General features: G+C 32.3%; 1 protein-coding gene across 3 annotated transcripts in view; it reads left to right on the top strand.

Annotated features, from left to right (window-relative positions):
* LOC124366216 (rap guanine nucleotide exchange factor 4) overlaps window positions 1-16,618 on the top strand; it is a 965,043-nt gene that overhangs the window by 936,215 nt on the left and 12,210 nt on the right. For all 3 annotated transcript variants that reach the window (XM_046822602.1, XM_046822603.1, XM_046822604.1), the window contains 9 exons: window positions 349-494; window positions 1,684-1,828; window positions 6,343-6,510; window positions 7,357-7,518; window positions 10,997-11,135; window positions 12,194-12,407; window positions 13,046-13,299; window positions 13,964-14,089; window positions 14,206-14,384. In XM_046822602.1, coding sequence (XP_046678558.1) covers window positions 349-494; window positions 1,684-1,828; window positions 6,343-6,510; window positions 7,357-7,518; window positions 10,997-11,135; window positions 12,194-12,407; window positions 13,046-13,299; window positions 13,964-14,089; window positions 14,206-14,384 — 1,533 coding nt within the window. The remainder of the gene's footprint in view (window positions 1-348; window positions 495-1,683; window positions 1,829-6,342; window positions 6,511-7,356; window positions 7,519-10,996; window positions 11,136-12,193; window positions 12,408-13,045; window positions 13,300-13,963; window positions 14,090-14,205; window positions 14,385-16,618) is intronic.

Below are 16,618 nucleotides of genomic sequence, written 5' to 3'. Positions count from 1 at the left end.
TCTGGTAAAATAACTATGAATTTCCTTTCTAGTTAAAAAATTACATAACGACTCTTTAACATTCACTAAACAACAATAAACATACAAAAATAAAAATGTCATTATTTGTAGTTCCTTAAAAATTGGTACACATGTTTCTCTTTCAGGTAAATTCTTAATGGCTCCCAATGCCTTTTTCTGCCATTTAAAGCTTTTTGTACACCACTACTATTGCCCCACAATGTTGTTCCATATCTTAAATGTGAGTGAAAAAAAGCATAATAAGTTGAAACTAGCAAATTATAAGGTAATACATTTTCATAATTTACGTAATAGATAGACAACTCTTGACAATTTTGGTTGGTTTAGGAGTCATGATCGGACTGCAGAGGAGTTGGAGACCATTTACGAGGAGTTGCTGCAACTGAAGCCCTTGGCTCACCTCAGCCACTCCATGAAGAGGGAGTTGGCAGCAGTGATCGTGTTTGAGGCACACTGCAAGGCAGGGACTGTCCGTACGTGTGATTTCTGGAAAATATTTTATAAAATTCCATCTGTTTTCATTTTAAGGTGTCATTTTTCTCCTAACTATCCTCTTTTATTAAATATCAAGTTTATGAAGTCTATCTAAGTATACACACGTCCCGGTAAATCCATAGTCTAGATACTTGAAATTTGTAATCTGTTTATCCTGACATCCTTCAAACCATTCCAGACATACATGTACTACTTTTCCGCTTTTATATTTTAAGAGCCGGCTATAGTGAAATAACCTCTCATAAAAACAATTTTAATCCTTCAACACTTCTGTGTCATTACTTTTTTATTGTAGAACTATTGAAGATGTTGACTTTTTAAATGTGACAATAAACATCTAAATGACCTTGAGTTTTTCTGTTAAAGCGTAATATACTCTGTAAATATTTGTTCGATAAAGTAATAAAATGCAATTGTTTTATGAATAACCAATAATAATTTTTAAAACTAAAAGGTGTTTGGATAGGTATTAATAATGTATTTAAAATGGGACACCCACCATAATTTTTACAACCATATATAAGGGGTTGTAAAACATTTTTCTTATTTCTGAAATGAAGATGAGGAGTAACACTGGATCTCTTTGAAACAATTACTACCAATCAGCTTATACAATCTTGAAACCAATAGAAATATTGCAAAAACTTTAAATTAGAATATGTTGTTATAAATCTTGAATTTTATGTCGGATAAGGTGTACGTTTGTAGTTAAAAATGTTGACTTTGGATGTAAAAAAATTTTTGAATTTGGAAATGAGATGAGTGCCTTACTTTATAATTAATTTTTAGTTTATATTTTTAAGACCTGCCATAATTAAAACATTTTTGTTATAGAATAATGAGAGTTCCAAGACCTTTAAAATGAGGTGGAACACAACATATATTTACAAATTTTAATTTTCCAAAACTAACTCTACTACTCCCAAAGTTTTATAAATTGGACATAAAACAGACTTGGAATCAATTTCTCTGAGTTCCTTGGAGTTGAAAATGTGGGGTTAGAATTAAAAAAAGTTATATTTCAATTTGTTTAGCTGATACAGGTAATGGCACAGATTATTGATACACTCCTATATGTGTTATACGTATAAGTATTTTTTTGACGTAGAATGCAATGGAAGTTATGTACGTATTTGGGAATATATCTGTCTCATTTTGTGTGTGCAGTGTTTCAGCAAGGTGACGAAGGCAAGTCGTGGTACATTATACTGCGAGGGTCAGTAGATGTCGTTATCCACGGTAAAGGCACGGTTACCACTCTACACGAAGGAGAAGACTTCGGCAAACTTGCTCTCATCAACGATGTCCCTAGGTGAGACATAAATATCATATACTCTGACTAAACCATTAAAATACATGACATGACTTTTAATTCAATAAATAATATACCCTTTTTATATCATTTTTTGTTTGATTCTACTTGCTTTCAGTGTTTAACCTACATATCAAAACAGAATGAGAACAATAATAATAAATGAAATTTTAATAAAAATATAACAATGATTAATTTCCAATAAATAATGATACAACCATGCAATTTAAAGTCAGTGTAAAAGAAACCAATGAAATGAATCCAAAAAAATTAAAATTTATCAATTCACCACTGAAAAAATATAAAATTAATTAATTTGAAGGCTTGACATAATTTTGTTTAAAAGAGAGGAGTAAAACAATTTCTCAGTTATCTTTCAAAATTCCAAAAAGATTTTAAGAAATTATTTTTACTAAAATTTATAGACTCATTAATATCTATTGTAAATTAGGAAACTTATATTAGTAAAAAGAGTATACAATTAATGTATGCTTCATCTAAAGAAAACTACTGCACAATATCGAGACACATTTTATTTTTTTAACACATTCAAGAAAACCTCTGGTACATGTGTAATGAAAAGCCTTGAAATGGTTATATTGTTAAATTTGACCAAATAATTCTTTTGAACAAAGAAAGACTTTCACATTGCGTAAAAAGTACAAAGACATCACCATCTGATAAGTATTACCGTAGATATTGTCATGCATAATACTGACTTAGGCTTTGTAATTAAACTTATAATACTTTATTATAAATATTAACATTAATATATTTTACACGCAAAATATTTTATAGCTCTATGATAACCTAAACCAGTTTCGAATAAGGTGACCAGAGCAGCTGTTCTAGTTAATTCAAACAACCTTTCACAAAATATAGGTAATTGCTTATCTTATACTGGAGTATGGATGGGATTGTACTTATTGATCAATTTTACCAATTCTGAGTGTAAACATTTGTGATCCACTACACTATTATTAACACATACTTTGCATTCAAAGCTCTTTCTGACTAACTTATCTAATCTTTCACTCTTCACAGTGATTATATCATTTATAATACACAATAATGGCCAACATTTGTTTATGTTTCTTTCCTTAGTTTCTGGATTTTCAACATTTTCCCATTCCCTCGACTTACTCTAATGTGAACATGCCAGAATTATCTTGAACACATACATCAAAGGTGTAGTGTGAAAGTAAAAATTAAATCAAGTCTACAACAGACCCTAGATAGACCAGTTGATACATTTATTCATTTCAAATAAACCAAACAACTGTATTATTTACCGATCTAAAATTTTAGTGGAACAGAACATGTTATTGAGTGAAACATTCTATTAACAGTTGGTCTATGGCTTAAATATTATTATATTTTACGCAAAATTAATTCTTATGGATAAGTTTACAGAAGCTTTCTCATGTAATAAGACGAGTTTTACAACTAGATTCACAATGCATTTGTATTAAAAATGAGGTTAAATAGCTCTGCCACAAAAAAATAAAGTGTTCAGTAATTATTATGTTGTGAAAAACTACTATATAGGTCTAAATATTATCAATTATAATCGTCGTAACTTAAGAATTAAGTTTAATTAACCTTTAACTGCTGAATTAAAGGATCCCAGGAACCTCCCTCGTAATTTTCTCATAAGCCCTTAAGAAATTAGATTTGAGTTTTTTGCCAACTTATGCATCTTTTGCCACTAATACTATGTGTCAATTCCAATTTATTGCCCCAGGACAGAACTGCACGTGTTGTTTGAAATCACAAAAGTTTGTAAGTCTGTGTCTAAAACTTTAATTTGTTTTAGTGTATGTTCTCTATTTTATTTGATAATTTTTTATGGCATCTTTTTTGAGGAACTTATGTGCAAATGACTCTGACTTTTCAGACAATGCGCATGACATGTTTTGTAAGGTAGACAGTGAGTCTGAGGCATATAATACTAAAGATGACCTTAATTATGATAACAAATCTCATAGTACAGATTTTGAAGTTAGTATTTGGATGAAGAAGTAGAAGACGTAATAGAGATTGTTTGTCAGGAAAAATCATATTTCTTTCCGACAGAACATCAAGATTTTAATTTTGGCAAGTTTTACCCACACTAACATATATTTAGTACCATAGTATTTACTAACATTTTAAATAAGAAAAACTGTTTCACTTTCTAAGTATGTCAGTTTTACAAACCTTAATAAGTGCTTATAATGTTTAACATTTTTTTTAATGGTTCAGAGCAATTTTTTGTATGCTATTAACATATGTAATGCTGTATTTTAGTCACCGCAAATTTTAAAATAATTCAGAATTAGTAATTTAAATTTTTGGAATACGTGTATTTTTTCACCCAACACGTTAGAGTTCAAAATAAAAGTTTATAATTCGTATCAACACATTGTGTATTACAACATTGTGTTTCACACCCATTCTCAGGCAAAAATAGAATTCATTTGCGAAGTCTGTGAGACTCCACCTTACAAAATTTCTTTTTTCACCTCAGAAGAAAAAATTAAAATTTCTAAGATACAAAGTTAAATATGCCACTAAATGGTGAAACAGTAGTTTGTGAATGAGTAGTTGACATAACTGAAGCATCTCTGTGTCTGAATATGTTAATGTTTCATACATGTATTGTATCATGAAGTGAAAAAGTTTTTAATCCAAGGCCTTGAGATAATATAGTTTCTTGTATGCAAGGACGTAGCCAGCAAGAGGGTGAAGAGGGTGCAAGGGATCCTGACCTCCTACCCCCAAAATTTTCAATTTTTAAATTACCTTTTAGTAAACTATTATTATTATTATTATTATTTAAATAATTAAGTATCACTGACATATGCTGCTGAAAGATTGCTCTCAACAAAGAAACAGATTAAGAACTTTTTAAAGAACAAAATGGAGCCTTACTCTCTGTTCACTACAGGAAAATATCAGTTGCCTGGACCCCCCCACATTTTTTCCTGGCTACGTTTCTGCTTGTATGTGGCAATAATACTGCCACCGACTTTATGTCAGGCATTTATTGAGAGTTTAAAATTCTGTCACCGCTGTCCATGTGTATAAGCTACTAGGTACTGGCTGTCACTTACATCAAACGAGCTTTGTGACTGGTGAAGCATTCACTGACATGTCACAATACCCATTAGGGGCATGTCCTAACACGCACCACAAGTCAATAAACATGTGACACCACAATAATTGTATAAGCTATTTGTAGATATTGTAGCAGATTGTAGCAAGTGTTGTAGTATCGACATACCGAATGTGTTCTTAAAGTGGTAGCACACCAAAAAGTAGAGAAAAACCAAGGCGTTTTCTCTCTAATTTACCCAAATTTTTGTCTACGTTGTACTTTTGTGAAATATTTTCTGTATTTATTCACTGTAACAAACAACTTTACTAAAGTTCTCATTGACTACGTTTCTGATAACTATGAGAATACTGTCACCTGTTTAGCAGAGATAACATATATTTGTACCAGCTGCCATGAGAATTCTATTGCATTTAACTTGTGTAAATAGTACGAGTATAATCAAAATTATAACCTTACTGACCAATCAGTGAATATGCATCCATCTTGGGCCCTGTTGTCATCTACAATCATTGTTACAGTATACAAATAATTTAGAATCTGCAATTTATCTTGAACTCTGAGCTTGCTATAGAATTTTAATATGATTTTTCAATGTTGTCAGGGTTAGAGTAATATTTCCAGTAAACTCAATATTTACCACATACCAGATTTCCCTAAAAGTATGAACTCAGATAGGAAAGGTCATACAGGCATGGCTTTAAATTTATTTTTAGTTAAACATGTATTATACTACGATAAATGTTTTGCCTTTTACTAGACAAACAACGATGTGTGTTTCATAGACACAGGCCTTCAATTTCAGACATGATTTTCTCTGAATGAGAAGAATATTTGTCAAGAAAGTACCCAACCTCTTGAAGGCAGATGATTCTTTCAGACAGTTATTTTGAGTAGAGGAGGGATCTTTCCAGTTGCCCTCACCAAATGATATTGGCAACCAATTACACCCTTATTATTCTTCCAAATACAAGAATGACCTAGGTGATTTTGAAATGGTCTCAATTCATTGGAGAGAAAGTTCTGGCAGATCTGTCGCTGCTTGAAATACTGACAACTTTGCAGTTTAATGTAACAACAAAACAAAGACTGCTATTGGATTCTATAAGAAACTGTAAAAAGGTTGGTGGAAATAAAATTTCAGCATTTATTAATTAGTAAATTTCACTCGAAAGATGTAAAAAGTAGTTGTTTTAATTTGGTAAAAACTGTTCCAAAATCTGTGACCATCATGGATGTGTCACCGGCTCATAAGCAATTATATCCAACATTTTTTAAGTGGAACAGAATTTCAAAAGCTCCCTACAAATCCTTTACAGTTTTTTGTCATTTCCTTTAAGTGGTCAATGAGAACTTCAACAGGATCAAGAGAGATGGGGAGACAAGTCTGTATCTGATATATTTTCTATGTCTATAGAGCAGCGAGTATAGTCCTGCATGAGGACAACTGCCACTTCCTGCGAGTGGACAAGGAGAACTTCAACAGGATCATGAGAGATGTAGAGGCCAACACTGTTCGGCTGAAGGAGCACAGTAAGGACGTGTTAGTGCTGGAGCGGATACAGTCATCGTACTCGCAGTTCAAGTGAGTAGTCATTGAAATGAAAGTTAAATAATGTTGATTTCATCTCTAGGTTTGTATAACACGTTTGCTACCAGGAGCGCTCTTTGATGTCTGTGCTGACATATACACTGCACCACTCGGTAGTCAAAGTGTTAATGAATCAAACACTCGCTTAGTATTTTAGCATAAAAATTCCACTCACTACTCTGTAATTTACACTTTTTTATGTAACCCTTTCTATTCTAATATCTCCTTATAACATATGCTATTCCCATCTATAACATTTTGCTCTGTAATAATCTTTATAAATTTATTTACAAAAGTTAAAAAAGTTTATTTTAAGAGGTTATTTATATTGTTATTTACAGGGTGTTACAAAAAGGTTGGGCTGGCTATGCATTTTCGGATTTCATGTGTGATTCTAAGCTAAAAATGAATAATAACTTTTTAACAATTTCCCTTTTGTTTAGACGCTAAGCAGACTAGTAAAGCTAAAGAAACAAAATTTGGCACATAAGTTTGAATAGGTAAGAGGAAAATAAACAAAATAATTGTGTTATTTTCTTTATTATTAACAAAATGGCGTCTGTTGAAAATTTTAAAGTCAAATAACAAAAAAGCTAGTATGATTATAAAAAATGTACTGTACACCAACTATTTGGTGAAATTTATTGTAATTCTAACGGTACTAGTTTCAACGAAATCTGTCAAGGCATAAGCAAGTCTTCAACACAAGTACTTTTAATAGTATATTGTGTGTCATACAAAAGTAACAAGTTCAGCTCATATAATAAAAATTAAATACTTGTAAATTAGTACTTTAACAGTTTATGTTAAAGATTTCTTAAGATAGTTAATCTGTTGCAGGTACATGGTGATGGCGGGGACACCACAGAAGATGTTGGAATATTTGTTGGAGACCCGAGTTGGGACGCCTGGTGTGTCCCAAGACCCAGCTCTGGACGACTTCCTGCTCACATACATCGTGTTCCTGCCCACCCGGCAACTGGTTACCGAACTGGCTAGGCAATATCCTTTACTGCTTATATGTCAATACATGAAGAATTTGTACATGAGAAGACAGTCCTTCATTTCAACTTAACTACCAATATTGTTAGCACAATTTTATAGAAGTTATTTAAAACTAAAATATTCAATTAGGACTCTAAACATGGTAGTGCCTTCAGATGAGATTTCCAATCAACCTTAGTTATTTATATGCATAAAAATAATGTTTTCATCTTTACTCATTTTTGGATCTTCCCTGTTACTTTTTTGAATGAAATTTTAGTTTAAGAATTTGACACAAATACTATAGTCTTTTATATAAAAAGTAAATGTTTTGTAGTAAAATACCAACTTACACCATATAAATAACTCTGAATCTTGTAGAGCTGCTTGGAAATTTTTTTTGCTTAATACCTACATTCAATGACCCTGATCATAGAAGAAAATCTGTATGATCTTGGAAGAGAACCAATATTTTTACAATTGAATCAGCACATACTAAAAGGGCCTCAGTCAAAACAATCTACTTTTGAGAAAAAAAAAAAAAAAACTGTTTCTAGAACATAGAATTAATAACAAAAATTAATAAAAAAATACCACAAGGTAGGATAGGTATTGATTATTATTTTTGTTATATGAAAACATTTTTTATGAATTATTTGTATTTACAAAAAAAATCTTGAAAGTGTCAGACTTAGGCCCTTTTAGCATGGACCGGGGTTTGCAATGAATAATTGAGTTCAAAATCGTACTTTTAGAATATTTTATTAGTTAAAATGAGGCCAGTTTGCTTTTATATGAATATAAGAATATACAGAAGTAATATTTTAAGTAACATTATGATCATAAACAGTTTATGAATCATCTTCAGGAATGAATGTCCCCAGATTGGGAAGAATTGTTCAATTCTGTCAAATCGCTTGGTGTCAGTTAAGGCTAAAAAACACTCTTGCCAAAGAATTATTCTTATTTAGCCCCCCGTAGTTGTCGGAATACAAATGAAGCTCTGTGTACTGCGATGAGACCTTCTGTAAGTAGTCATATACAAACGAGCATACCTCATTGGGGCCTTTCTTGGCAGTACCCTCATGATACAGATAGATTACTGCATCATTCTTGTTTACGTCATGTATGCAAAACACACTGGTTTGACAGCTGGCGAAGATAGAATGTCTCTTGGACGGGTATATTGGGGAGTTGAACATTTTGCATAAAATCAAAAGATATGGCTAGGACATCCCTATTTTCCACCTCTTTTTAAGGCGGTTATAGAACTAGTTGGATTTTCTTTTATGAACTACTAACTCTATACTGACAAAACTCAATATTATTAAAGAAGAGACAATATAGAGTACAGCAGAGAATTAACTTTGTAGTTTCAGGTTAGAATAATCAGATTAAAATAACCAGCTGAAATAAATAGGTTTTACAGTGTTGCCAACGGCATGTGCTAAAAGGTCCTCAGTCACTGACTGAGGACCTTCTAGCACATGACACAAATTCCATCAGCCATTTTCTCTACTAATAATGCATGTGACGAGGTCCTTTTAACACAGAATTGTGAAGCTATCCTCAAATACTTGGTTTCCATAGAGAACTTAATTTTCAATTTTTGTGACAAGCCCTTTTAGCATGTGCCGATTCAATTAACTTAATGGTAATGTGGAAACACATTTAAAATATGGTTATACTTGTAAGGCTACTAAAACCAAGATTACCACTAAAGTATTTTTTTTTTTTTTTTACCCTTTTATATATTGTGCCTGTTTGTTGATCTAAGAGAGTCAGATTTTTAATGGATTATAAAGTGAAACGTATGCTAGAGAAGAAATAAACCACACATTGTGTTTATTTACTTGTTCTGCAGAGAACTTTGCGACCTTACACATCCTTTCAGATTTTCACAGTTGATTTTAATATATCAACTTGCCTTCGGCTACGCTCCTAAGCCCCTATTGGGAATTTTGTCAGATTCGGGAATAAGAGGAATTCTAAGATGAGGTTTTCCAGGGAGTTAAAAGTAGACTGTAGTTTGTTTAATTTTCTGAATTTAACTATAATTTTCACTTTGAGAGTGTTTTGTGGCTTATATATTGGAGATACAACAAAAAGATACTACACTTTTTTGTAGATTTAAAACTCTTGATTCTGCCATTAGATTTGAGCTACGACATATTTTTATACAGTTATTTCCTAGTACAGAGCTTGTTATAAAAGACTACACTGATGAGCAACTGTGATTTTTTTAAAGTAGACGGTAATATAGCCTTATCGGGAAGTACTCGGAGGGTTAAATGTTGAGAGCATATGATTCTTTCTTGGAAGGAGTTGTTTCTGTGCTAGGTCTAACAATCAGACTTCAAAGAAAGGTCTGTAAGGGTCAAAATGTGCTAAATTTTGAAATTTTTTTAGGAGTTTAAAAGTAAAAATATCCGGTTTTTGGAGATTTCCCAATGTTTATATATCAAAAGACACAAATTTTAAGTTTCTAGCAATTTTTATGGTAGATTTTGTATATACAGAGTGTTTCATAATTATGTAAAAAAATTTATAAGGAAATGATTAATCGTACTAAAGCAAAAAAAGTTCTCTATACACATGTCCTCAGATGCTTCGTTTTCGATCTGTATGCCTGTTTGTTCCATAGAAAAACAAAACACACAAGTTTCTTAAGCTACAGGATTGTAATCTTTTTATGTTTTTGACCCAACACTTTGGAAAAGATATATAGATGATAAAATATATGTACTAATTTCAAAATTGAGGCCGTTTAAAAATCTTGATGCTAAATTTCATGAAAACCAAAGTAGATATGACAAAATTATAAGAAATATAAAAAATAGCTTGTTAAGCGATAATTCGTTTGACACCTTAATGTGTATGATAGTTCACAAATAATGGAGAAATTGCATTTTTATTAACAATACCATTTTACAATTGTTACAACTAATTTTAATATTCTCTATAATATTTTTAACACAGAAGTTAAACACTTAACAGCTGTTCCTAAATCAGCTGATTTTCCCCTTAAAAATGAATGCATTGCTGAGCAAATACAATAGTAATGCAGGTCATGTGAATGCTGCTTACATATTTTCCATTGTGTTCTAAATAACATACAATCAATAACTGAATAGATTCAATAGTTTAGCAAATTCAAATAAATTGAGTAATTTAACTTTAGAAAAAAGACCTTTACTATATTATAAAACCTGAACTGAACAATTGCCCACTGTTTGTTAAATAAAGTTAAGTTAACAGTTAACTTTTTGAGGTTTATACAAATAAAGTGATTTGTCCTGTGGTTTTCTAGCATCACATTATGTAGTCAAGTTAATTAGTAATTGTTTTGAACATATTCCTTTACATAAATTTGTTTAATCCATGTCAAAATATAAATAGAGAATTTTCAAACAGAAATTGGACAAAATGTTCAATTTGTTTTTACAAATAGGACTTTAAGATGAAACCAAGTCAGTGTTTTCCTGAACCTGCACACTTACCATACAGAGTCTTCTGGGCATGACAAAGACTTTCCCCTCATCTGCAAGAAGAGAGTGGTGCACTTTGTCTACAGATGGGTGCTGACAATCAGACATGCTGTCTTTGAGGAGGCAGCCTCCCTCAATTTTATAGAGGTATAATTTTTAGATTCTCAGTAACAAGTAAATATAATAGTATTTTACAACTACTCTCCCATTTAAATGTTTCCATTTTTCGAGTGACCAATGTTTGGATTTTTATGGAAGAGTCAAGAACGTAGCCAGCAAGGGGTCCAAGAGATCCGGACCCTCCCCCAAATTTTCAATTTTTGACAAATACTTTTGTAGTAAACGATTATTATTATTTAAATAATTCAGTGTTACTGATATGTACTGCTGAGAGATAATTCTCAACATTTAAACGGATCAAGAACTTTTTAAGGAACAAAGTGGGGAATGAGCGGTTGACTGCAATTTACTTACTTTCTGTCCACTACGGGAAAATATCAGTTTCTCCATGGCAAGTACTAGGTACTCAGAAGTCATGAAGAATTTTTCTTTTGTAAAAACTCTTTTACATATTATCATTTTTCAATATGGATTTGTATACTATGCACTGTATTTTACTGACAATAAAGACATTGTTTTTGTTATTACATTACTATATAAATCTAATCAATTTAAATTATTAATCCTACACAGCCTACTAAACACAATTATGAACATTAATCGTCAATATAACCTATTCAAAGATATAAAACCTTTGTGCAAAATTCACTATCTTGCTTATAATATAATATAAATTTGAATTTCTTAAACATATTGCATGAAAAGCTATATAGGTATATGTAAACTCTTCAAACCTGTCTCTATAAAAAAACAACAAAATAATTCAGCATAACATAATGTTAAGTAGTACTGTTAAAGGGTTAACACTTTCCATCTACAAATTATTTGGTTTTAATTATCCATAATTATTTTGGTTAATCCAAAATTCTAGTAATATGATTAGGACTTAGTTCCAATCAGTCCTTATAATTGGACCTGTAATCTGTGTGCAACTTGAGAAGAAGGAGAAGTAATAACTCACGACAGGAATACTCATAATTGAATGTCTCAAAAAAAAAAACCAACCTTATTTATTATTTTGTGGTTTTGGCAAAACCTTTCCAAAAGGAAGACTTGCCTCAACACTGCAAGATCCGATGTTGCAGGAGTTGGCGGGAGAGGTGGAGGCAGACTGTGTAGGTCTGCAAGAGGAGGCCAGCCTGATGCATCACGTCATGTCCCAATTGCGCCGTTACCAGGAGGAGCGACAAGCCTCTGCAGGCCAGAAGTGGAAGCTGCCCCCGGCCGGACAACCTATCAGCCTCTTCTCTGGTCCCACCGACGGCAAAACGAGGACACTCATACGACCAGCTGATGATGGTACACTGAATGACCATTTTTCATTAATTTTTCTTTCACATGTTAAGAGTACATTAGAATATATAGCCAATAGGTTAGCCAACGTGAATTCTTTCAAAACTTCAGTTGATCAACTATTAGCTCTTGCAATAAAATATTAATTTAGTATTTAAATAGGTTTACAACAGACCTTTAGTCAGCAATCCTAAATACAACGTTATGTTGTTACATCTTTAACATTAAAGGAATTGACATTTTTTTGGTACTGCGCGTATCTTAAATAAATCAAACCAAAAGGTCAAACACAAATGTTAATGTAAAACTATTTCATTATTGATTTTTACTGACAGTTATTGTCAAATTGTCTTGTAATACATAATTTTTAATCTTAGTCACCCAAAAAAGTTACTTAAATTTTATTTATAAATGCACTCCACACTATTTTATAAATTATTTTATTTTGTTTAAAGATCTACAATATTGGAGATGAATAAGGTCTAAAATTTTAAGTAAAGTTATAAAATGTTAAGTAAATTTTTGAAAATATATAGATCAAATTTTTAGTGTTAGAAAAAGACTGAACTTTGAATCTACCAAATGATTTAAAAATTAAAAACAACTTCAGACTAATCTTAATTATATTTTTCTACAATGTCCAGTGATATTCCGGGTGTACTGTGCGGACCATACGTTCTGCACATTGCGGTTTCCCATCAACACATCTGCCAATGAGATCAAGGTGTCAGCAGCCGACAAGCTCGGCCTGAGGCATCCCCGTGAGGATCTGCTGCTGGTAGAGCTCAAGAGTTCAGGGGAGAAGGTGACATTCAGGGATGCGGAGATCTCCATCCCCACGGCGCTCAGCTTGAATGGTCGCCTCTTTGTCAGTCCAAAGGATCACCTGGACGCTCTGGTTGGTGGTTTGAATTGTAATCCTTGAGGATACGAAAAATGTAAAGATTAAAACACTTGCAGAAGTATGGTTGTATCTGGGTATTTGCATTGAAATGTAATCAAGATATCTAAAGAGAATGATCTCATTGATATCACTGACCAGTCATTGGTCAAGAGAGATTTGTTGAGTTCAAATACTCATTCAAAAGAAGGATGTTGCATTAATTTATTCATTCCATTTTAACCATATCTCTTATTATTTAGTCAAATTTAACTTCATAATTGTTTTGTGAACTAGAATTTTGGATTTGTAGAAAACAGATAGGACAGTATTTTATATCTTCATTGATAGCTAACAATGGCAGTTATTGGGTTCAAGCAAAATAGGATGGTATAGCCATTGGATCACCTTGATAGTGAAAGTTTTCTCCAGCCCCTCATAAAATATTAAGTTAGATAAAATAACTTTTTTGATGTTTTTTGTGTTGTCTGTATTTAAAATATAGTTATTTTCTTGACATAAGTGAAAATTCTCCTTTGGAGGTGTCAATTTCTATTTAAAACTTCACACAGCATAGGTTCCAGATTGGTCAAGAAACACAGCTGTGTAGACCATGTACTTACTGGGAGCTTCTGATGAATCTTACATAGTTCATGACTGAAGTTCCCAGCGTATGTTGCAGACACTGATCCCTGAGCAAGAGAATCCCACGGAAGGGATGGACTTTGACATGGAGCTGTTCAGCACCAAGGAACTGGCCTACCACATGACCCTTTTCGATTGGGATCTGTTCTGGAGTGTACATGAGGTGTGTGACCATTATGGTTCTTCATATATTAAAGGATAGTTTTACTCAGATATTGAAATGATGTCTATGATGTAACTCCACTATTGTTACAACTTGTACCAACCTGTTTGTTCCAGTATGAGTTGTTGTACCAAACATTTGGTCGTCTCCGGTTCAGTCAGATCACAGCGAATCTGGACGTGTTTCTGCGACGGTTTAACGAGATTCAGTACTGGGTTATCACGGAACTGCTGCTCACCCCGAATCTCAGCAAACGAGTTCAGATTCTGCGGAAAATGATCAAACTCGCCTGCTAGTGAGTTTTATGTCATGAGCATGTTCCTTAATCTAAGCCAAAGACATCAATATATTCTAAATATAAAAATAACCAACATACCAACACCATTATTCGACACAAAATTATAATTTTTGTCCCCTATTTAAAACTTCAACATAGAATTATGTTTTACAGACAAGTAAATGATAATGTAATAGGAGGAAAGGCTACTCAAAGGAGGCGAATCAGCTTATTATGTAACCTGGCATTCAAGAGGGTCCAAGGCGGGGGGGTTCCAAGGGGTCCAGACCTCCCCTAAATTTTTTATTTGTTCAATTACTTTTTTTAGTAAACGATTATTATTATTTAAATAGTTGAGTATTACTAACATATACTGCTGAAAGATTGTTCTCAACAAAGAAACAGGCCTTTTTAAGGAACAAAATGGGGCCATACTCTCTGTCCACTACAGGAAAATATCAGTTGTCTGGACCCCCCAAAAAAAATATATTTTCCTGGCTACGTTTTTGGTCCAAGGACAAGATCTTTACATTTAAAAAATATCCTTTGCTCTGTGATATGTGTACTATTCTAAGGAAATCAATGGAGAATATAAGAAAGTTTTTTTATAAAACAATTAAAATAACTGGAGGAGAAGTAACAAACCATAATCCAAAAGTTAAGTAGATTTTTAAATAGATATCATTGTGATCAGAGATTTGATAACTGCTTCCAACTGTGTTATGAGTTGAGTGCTGGAATCTGTGCTCACCAAAGAACATCGAAAAACAATGTTGAGCAATTTGTTTCAAAACACAATTTTCAGACTTCAGGAAACTTGAAGGTTACCACGAAGACACAAAAAAGTTGTTTTCAGTAGAAGGTATTGGATTTAGCTTGTATTTCACATTAGTTCCTATTGCACAAACTTATCCCAACTTAATTCAGCCCAGGAATGTAACTTGACAAAGGAGGCAAAATCTGATGCAGAAGGTCTCATACATAGTTTTTATAAATTTTATAACACTTTTGGCTGTTATTTGGGCAGATCTCCAGATAAAATTAATTTGAAAAATTCAATTTTGCAATATCAGGACATGATACTTGAAATAAAACTTTTAAGGAGGGGGGCCAGTACTCACAGTATGGTGGGGGGAGCCAGCAAATGTATGGACGTTAAGGGTGAGCTTTATTATCATGGTACCATTGCCAAAGCGGTCAGCAGCATGTTTTCTATCACAAAACCCAGAAGTATAAACATAAACAGCTATTGGAAATTAATCCTCAGAAATGTTGAATAACATCTAAATTGAAGAATAATGAGTTGGATTCGATATTTTTATGTGCATTGTCAGTTACGTTTTCCAGCGATTAGTTTGCCTTGGTAATAATAAAAATGTATGGTGTACACTTCTGTAATAACAGTGATCATGTAGATATATTCTGTTTTAATCTCTAAAATGAAATTCTGGGTTCGCCTTTAACAAAGCTCAGGATCGCTGAGTTCTCACCAGTTCCTCCAAATCTCCTCCCCCAGTTCCTCAGTGGTCATGTATCTGAGAATATTGGTGTCTTTACCCTTAATGAAATCACTAGTTAAACTTTTGTATTCTGAATTTTCCTACTCAAAAGATTTGCTACAGTTTTATAACTATGTTTCTGTATTCCATTTAAGCTACTGTCATTTCTTTTTATTTACTAGGATATAGCTGTTGTATTTGTCAAATATTTACAGTGCTTTTACTTTTATTTCACACAGAGTAAACAATCTACATTACTTAATATCTTGTATGCTGGAAGTGAACTATGTGTACAATTCTTCAAATATATTGCTATTTTACACCCTAATGGTTAACATCGTATTGCAACTAGTGAGGTATTGTGTTGTGTCCCTTGGTACCACATAAGCAGACCATAGTGGAGTCTTCTTTAGACTTACAATATCGTTATTTAATACTCTAAAGGCAAACAATTAGAAAAAAAAATTATGTAGATACTTTTAAAAATAAAAAGTTTGAAAATATATTATTTATTATAAAAATACAATTGTATCATTTTTAACTATAAATTAGTATAGAAATGTATAAACCAATATAGTTTTAGAACTTTCAAACTTCATATATCGTTAAAAAACTGTGTTTAAAATTTCAATTTGCGAGTCTGGAATAGTTTTTACTTTCATTCCATGAAACTCATGTGGAAATCAGTCCAATTTTAATGTAGCTCAAAAAGATTAACCTTAGTTTAATGAATTAATTTTGTTGCTTTTTATT

The sequence above is a fragment of the Homalodisca vitripennis genome, chromosome 7, assembly GCF_021130785.1.
Source record: "Homalodisca vitripennis isolate AUS2020 chromosome 7, UT_GWSS_2.1, whole genome shotgun sequence".
Taxonomy (NCBI): Eukaryota; Metazoa; Arthropoda; class Insecta; order Hemiptera; family Cicadellidae; genus Homalodisca; species Homalodisca vitripennis.
The sequence above is the reverse complement of the archived record's forward strand: the minus strand, read 5'-3'. Positions and strand labels throughout refer to the sequence as shown.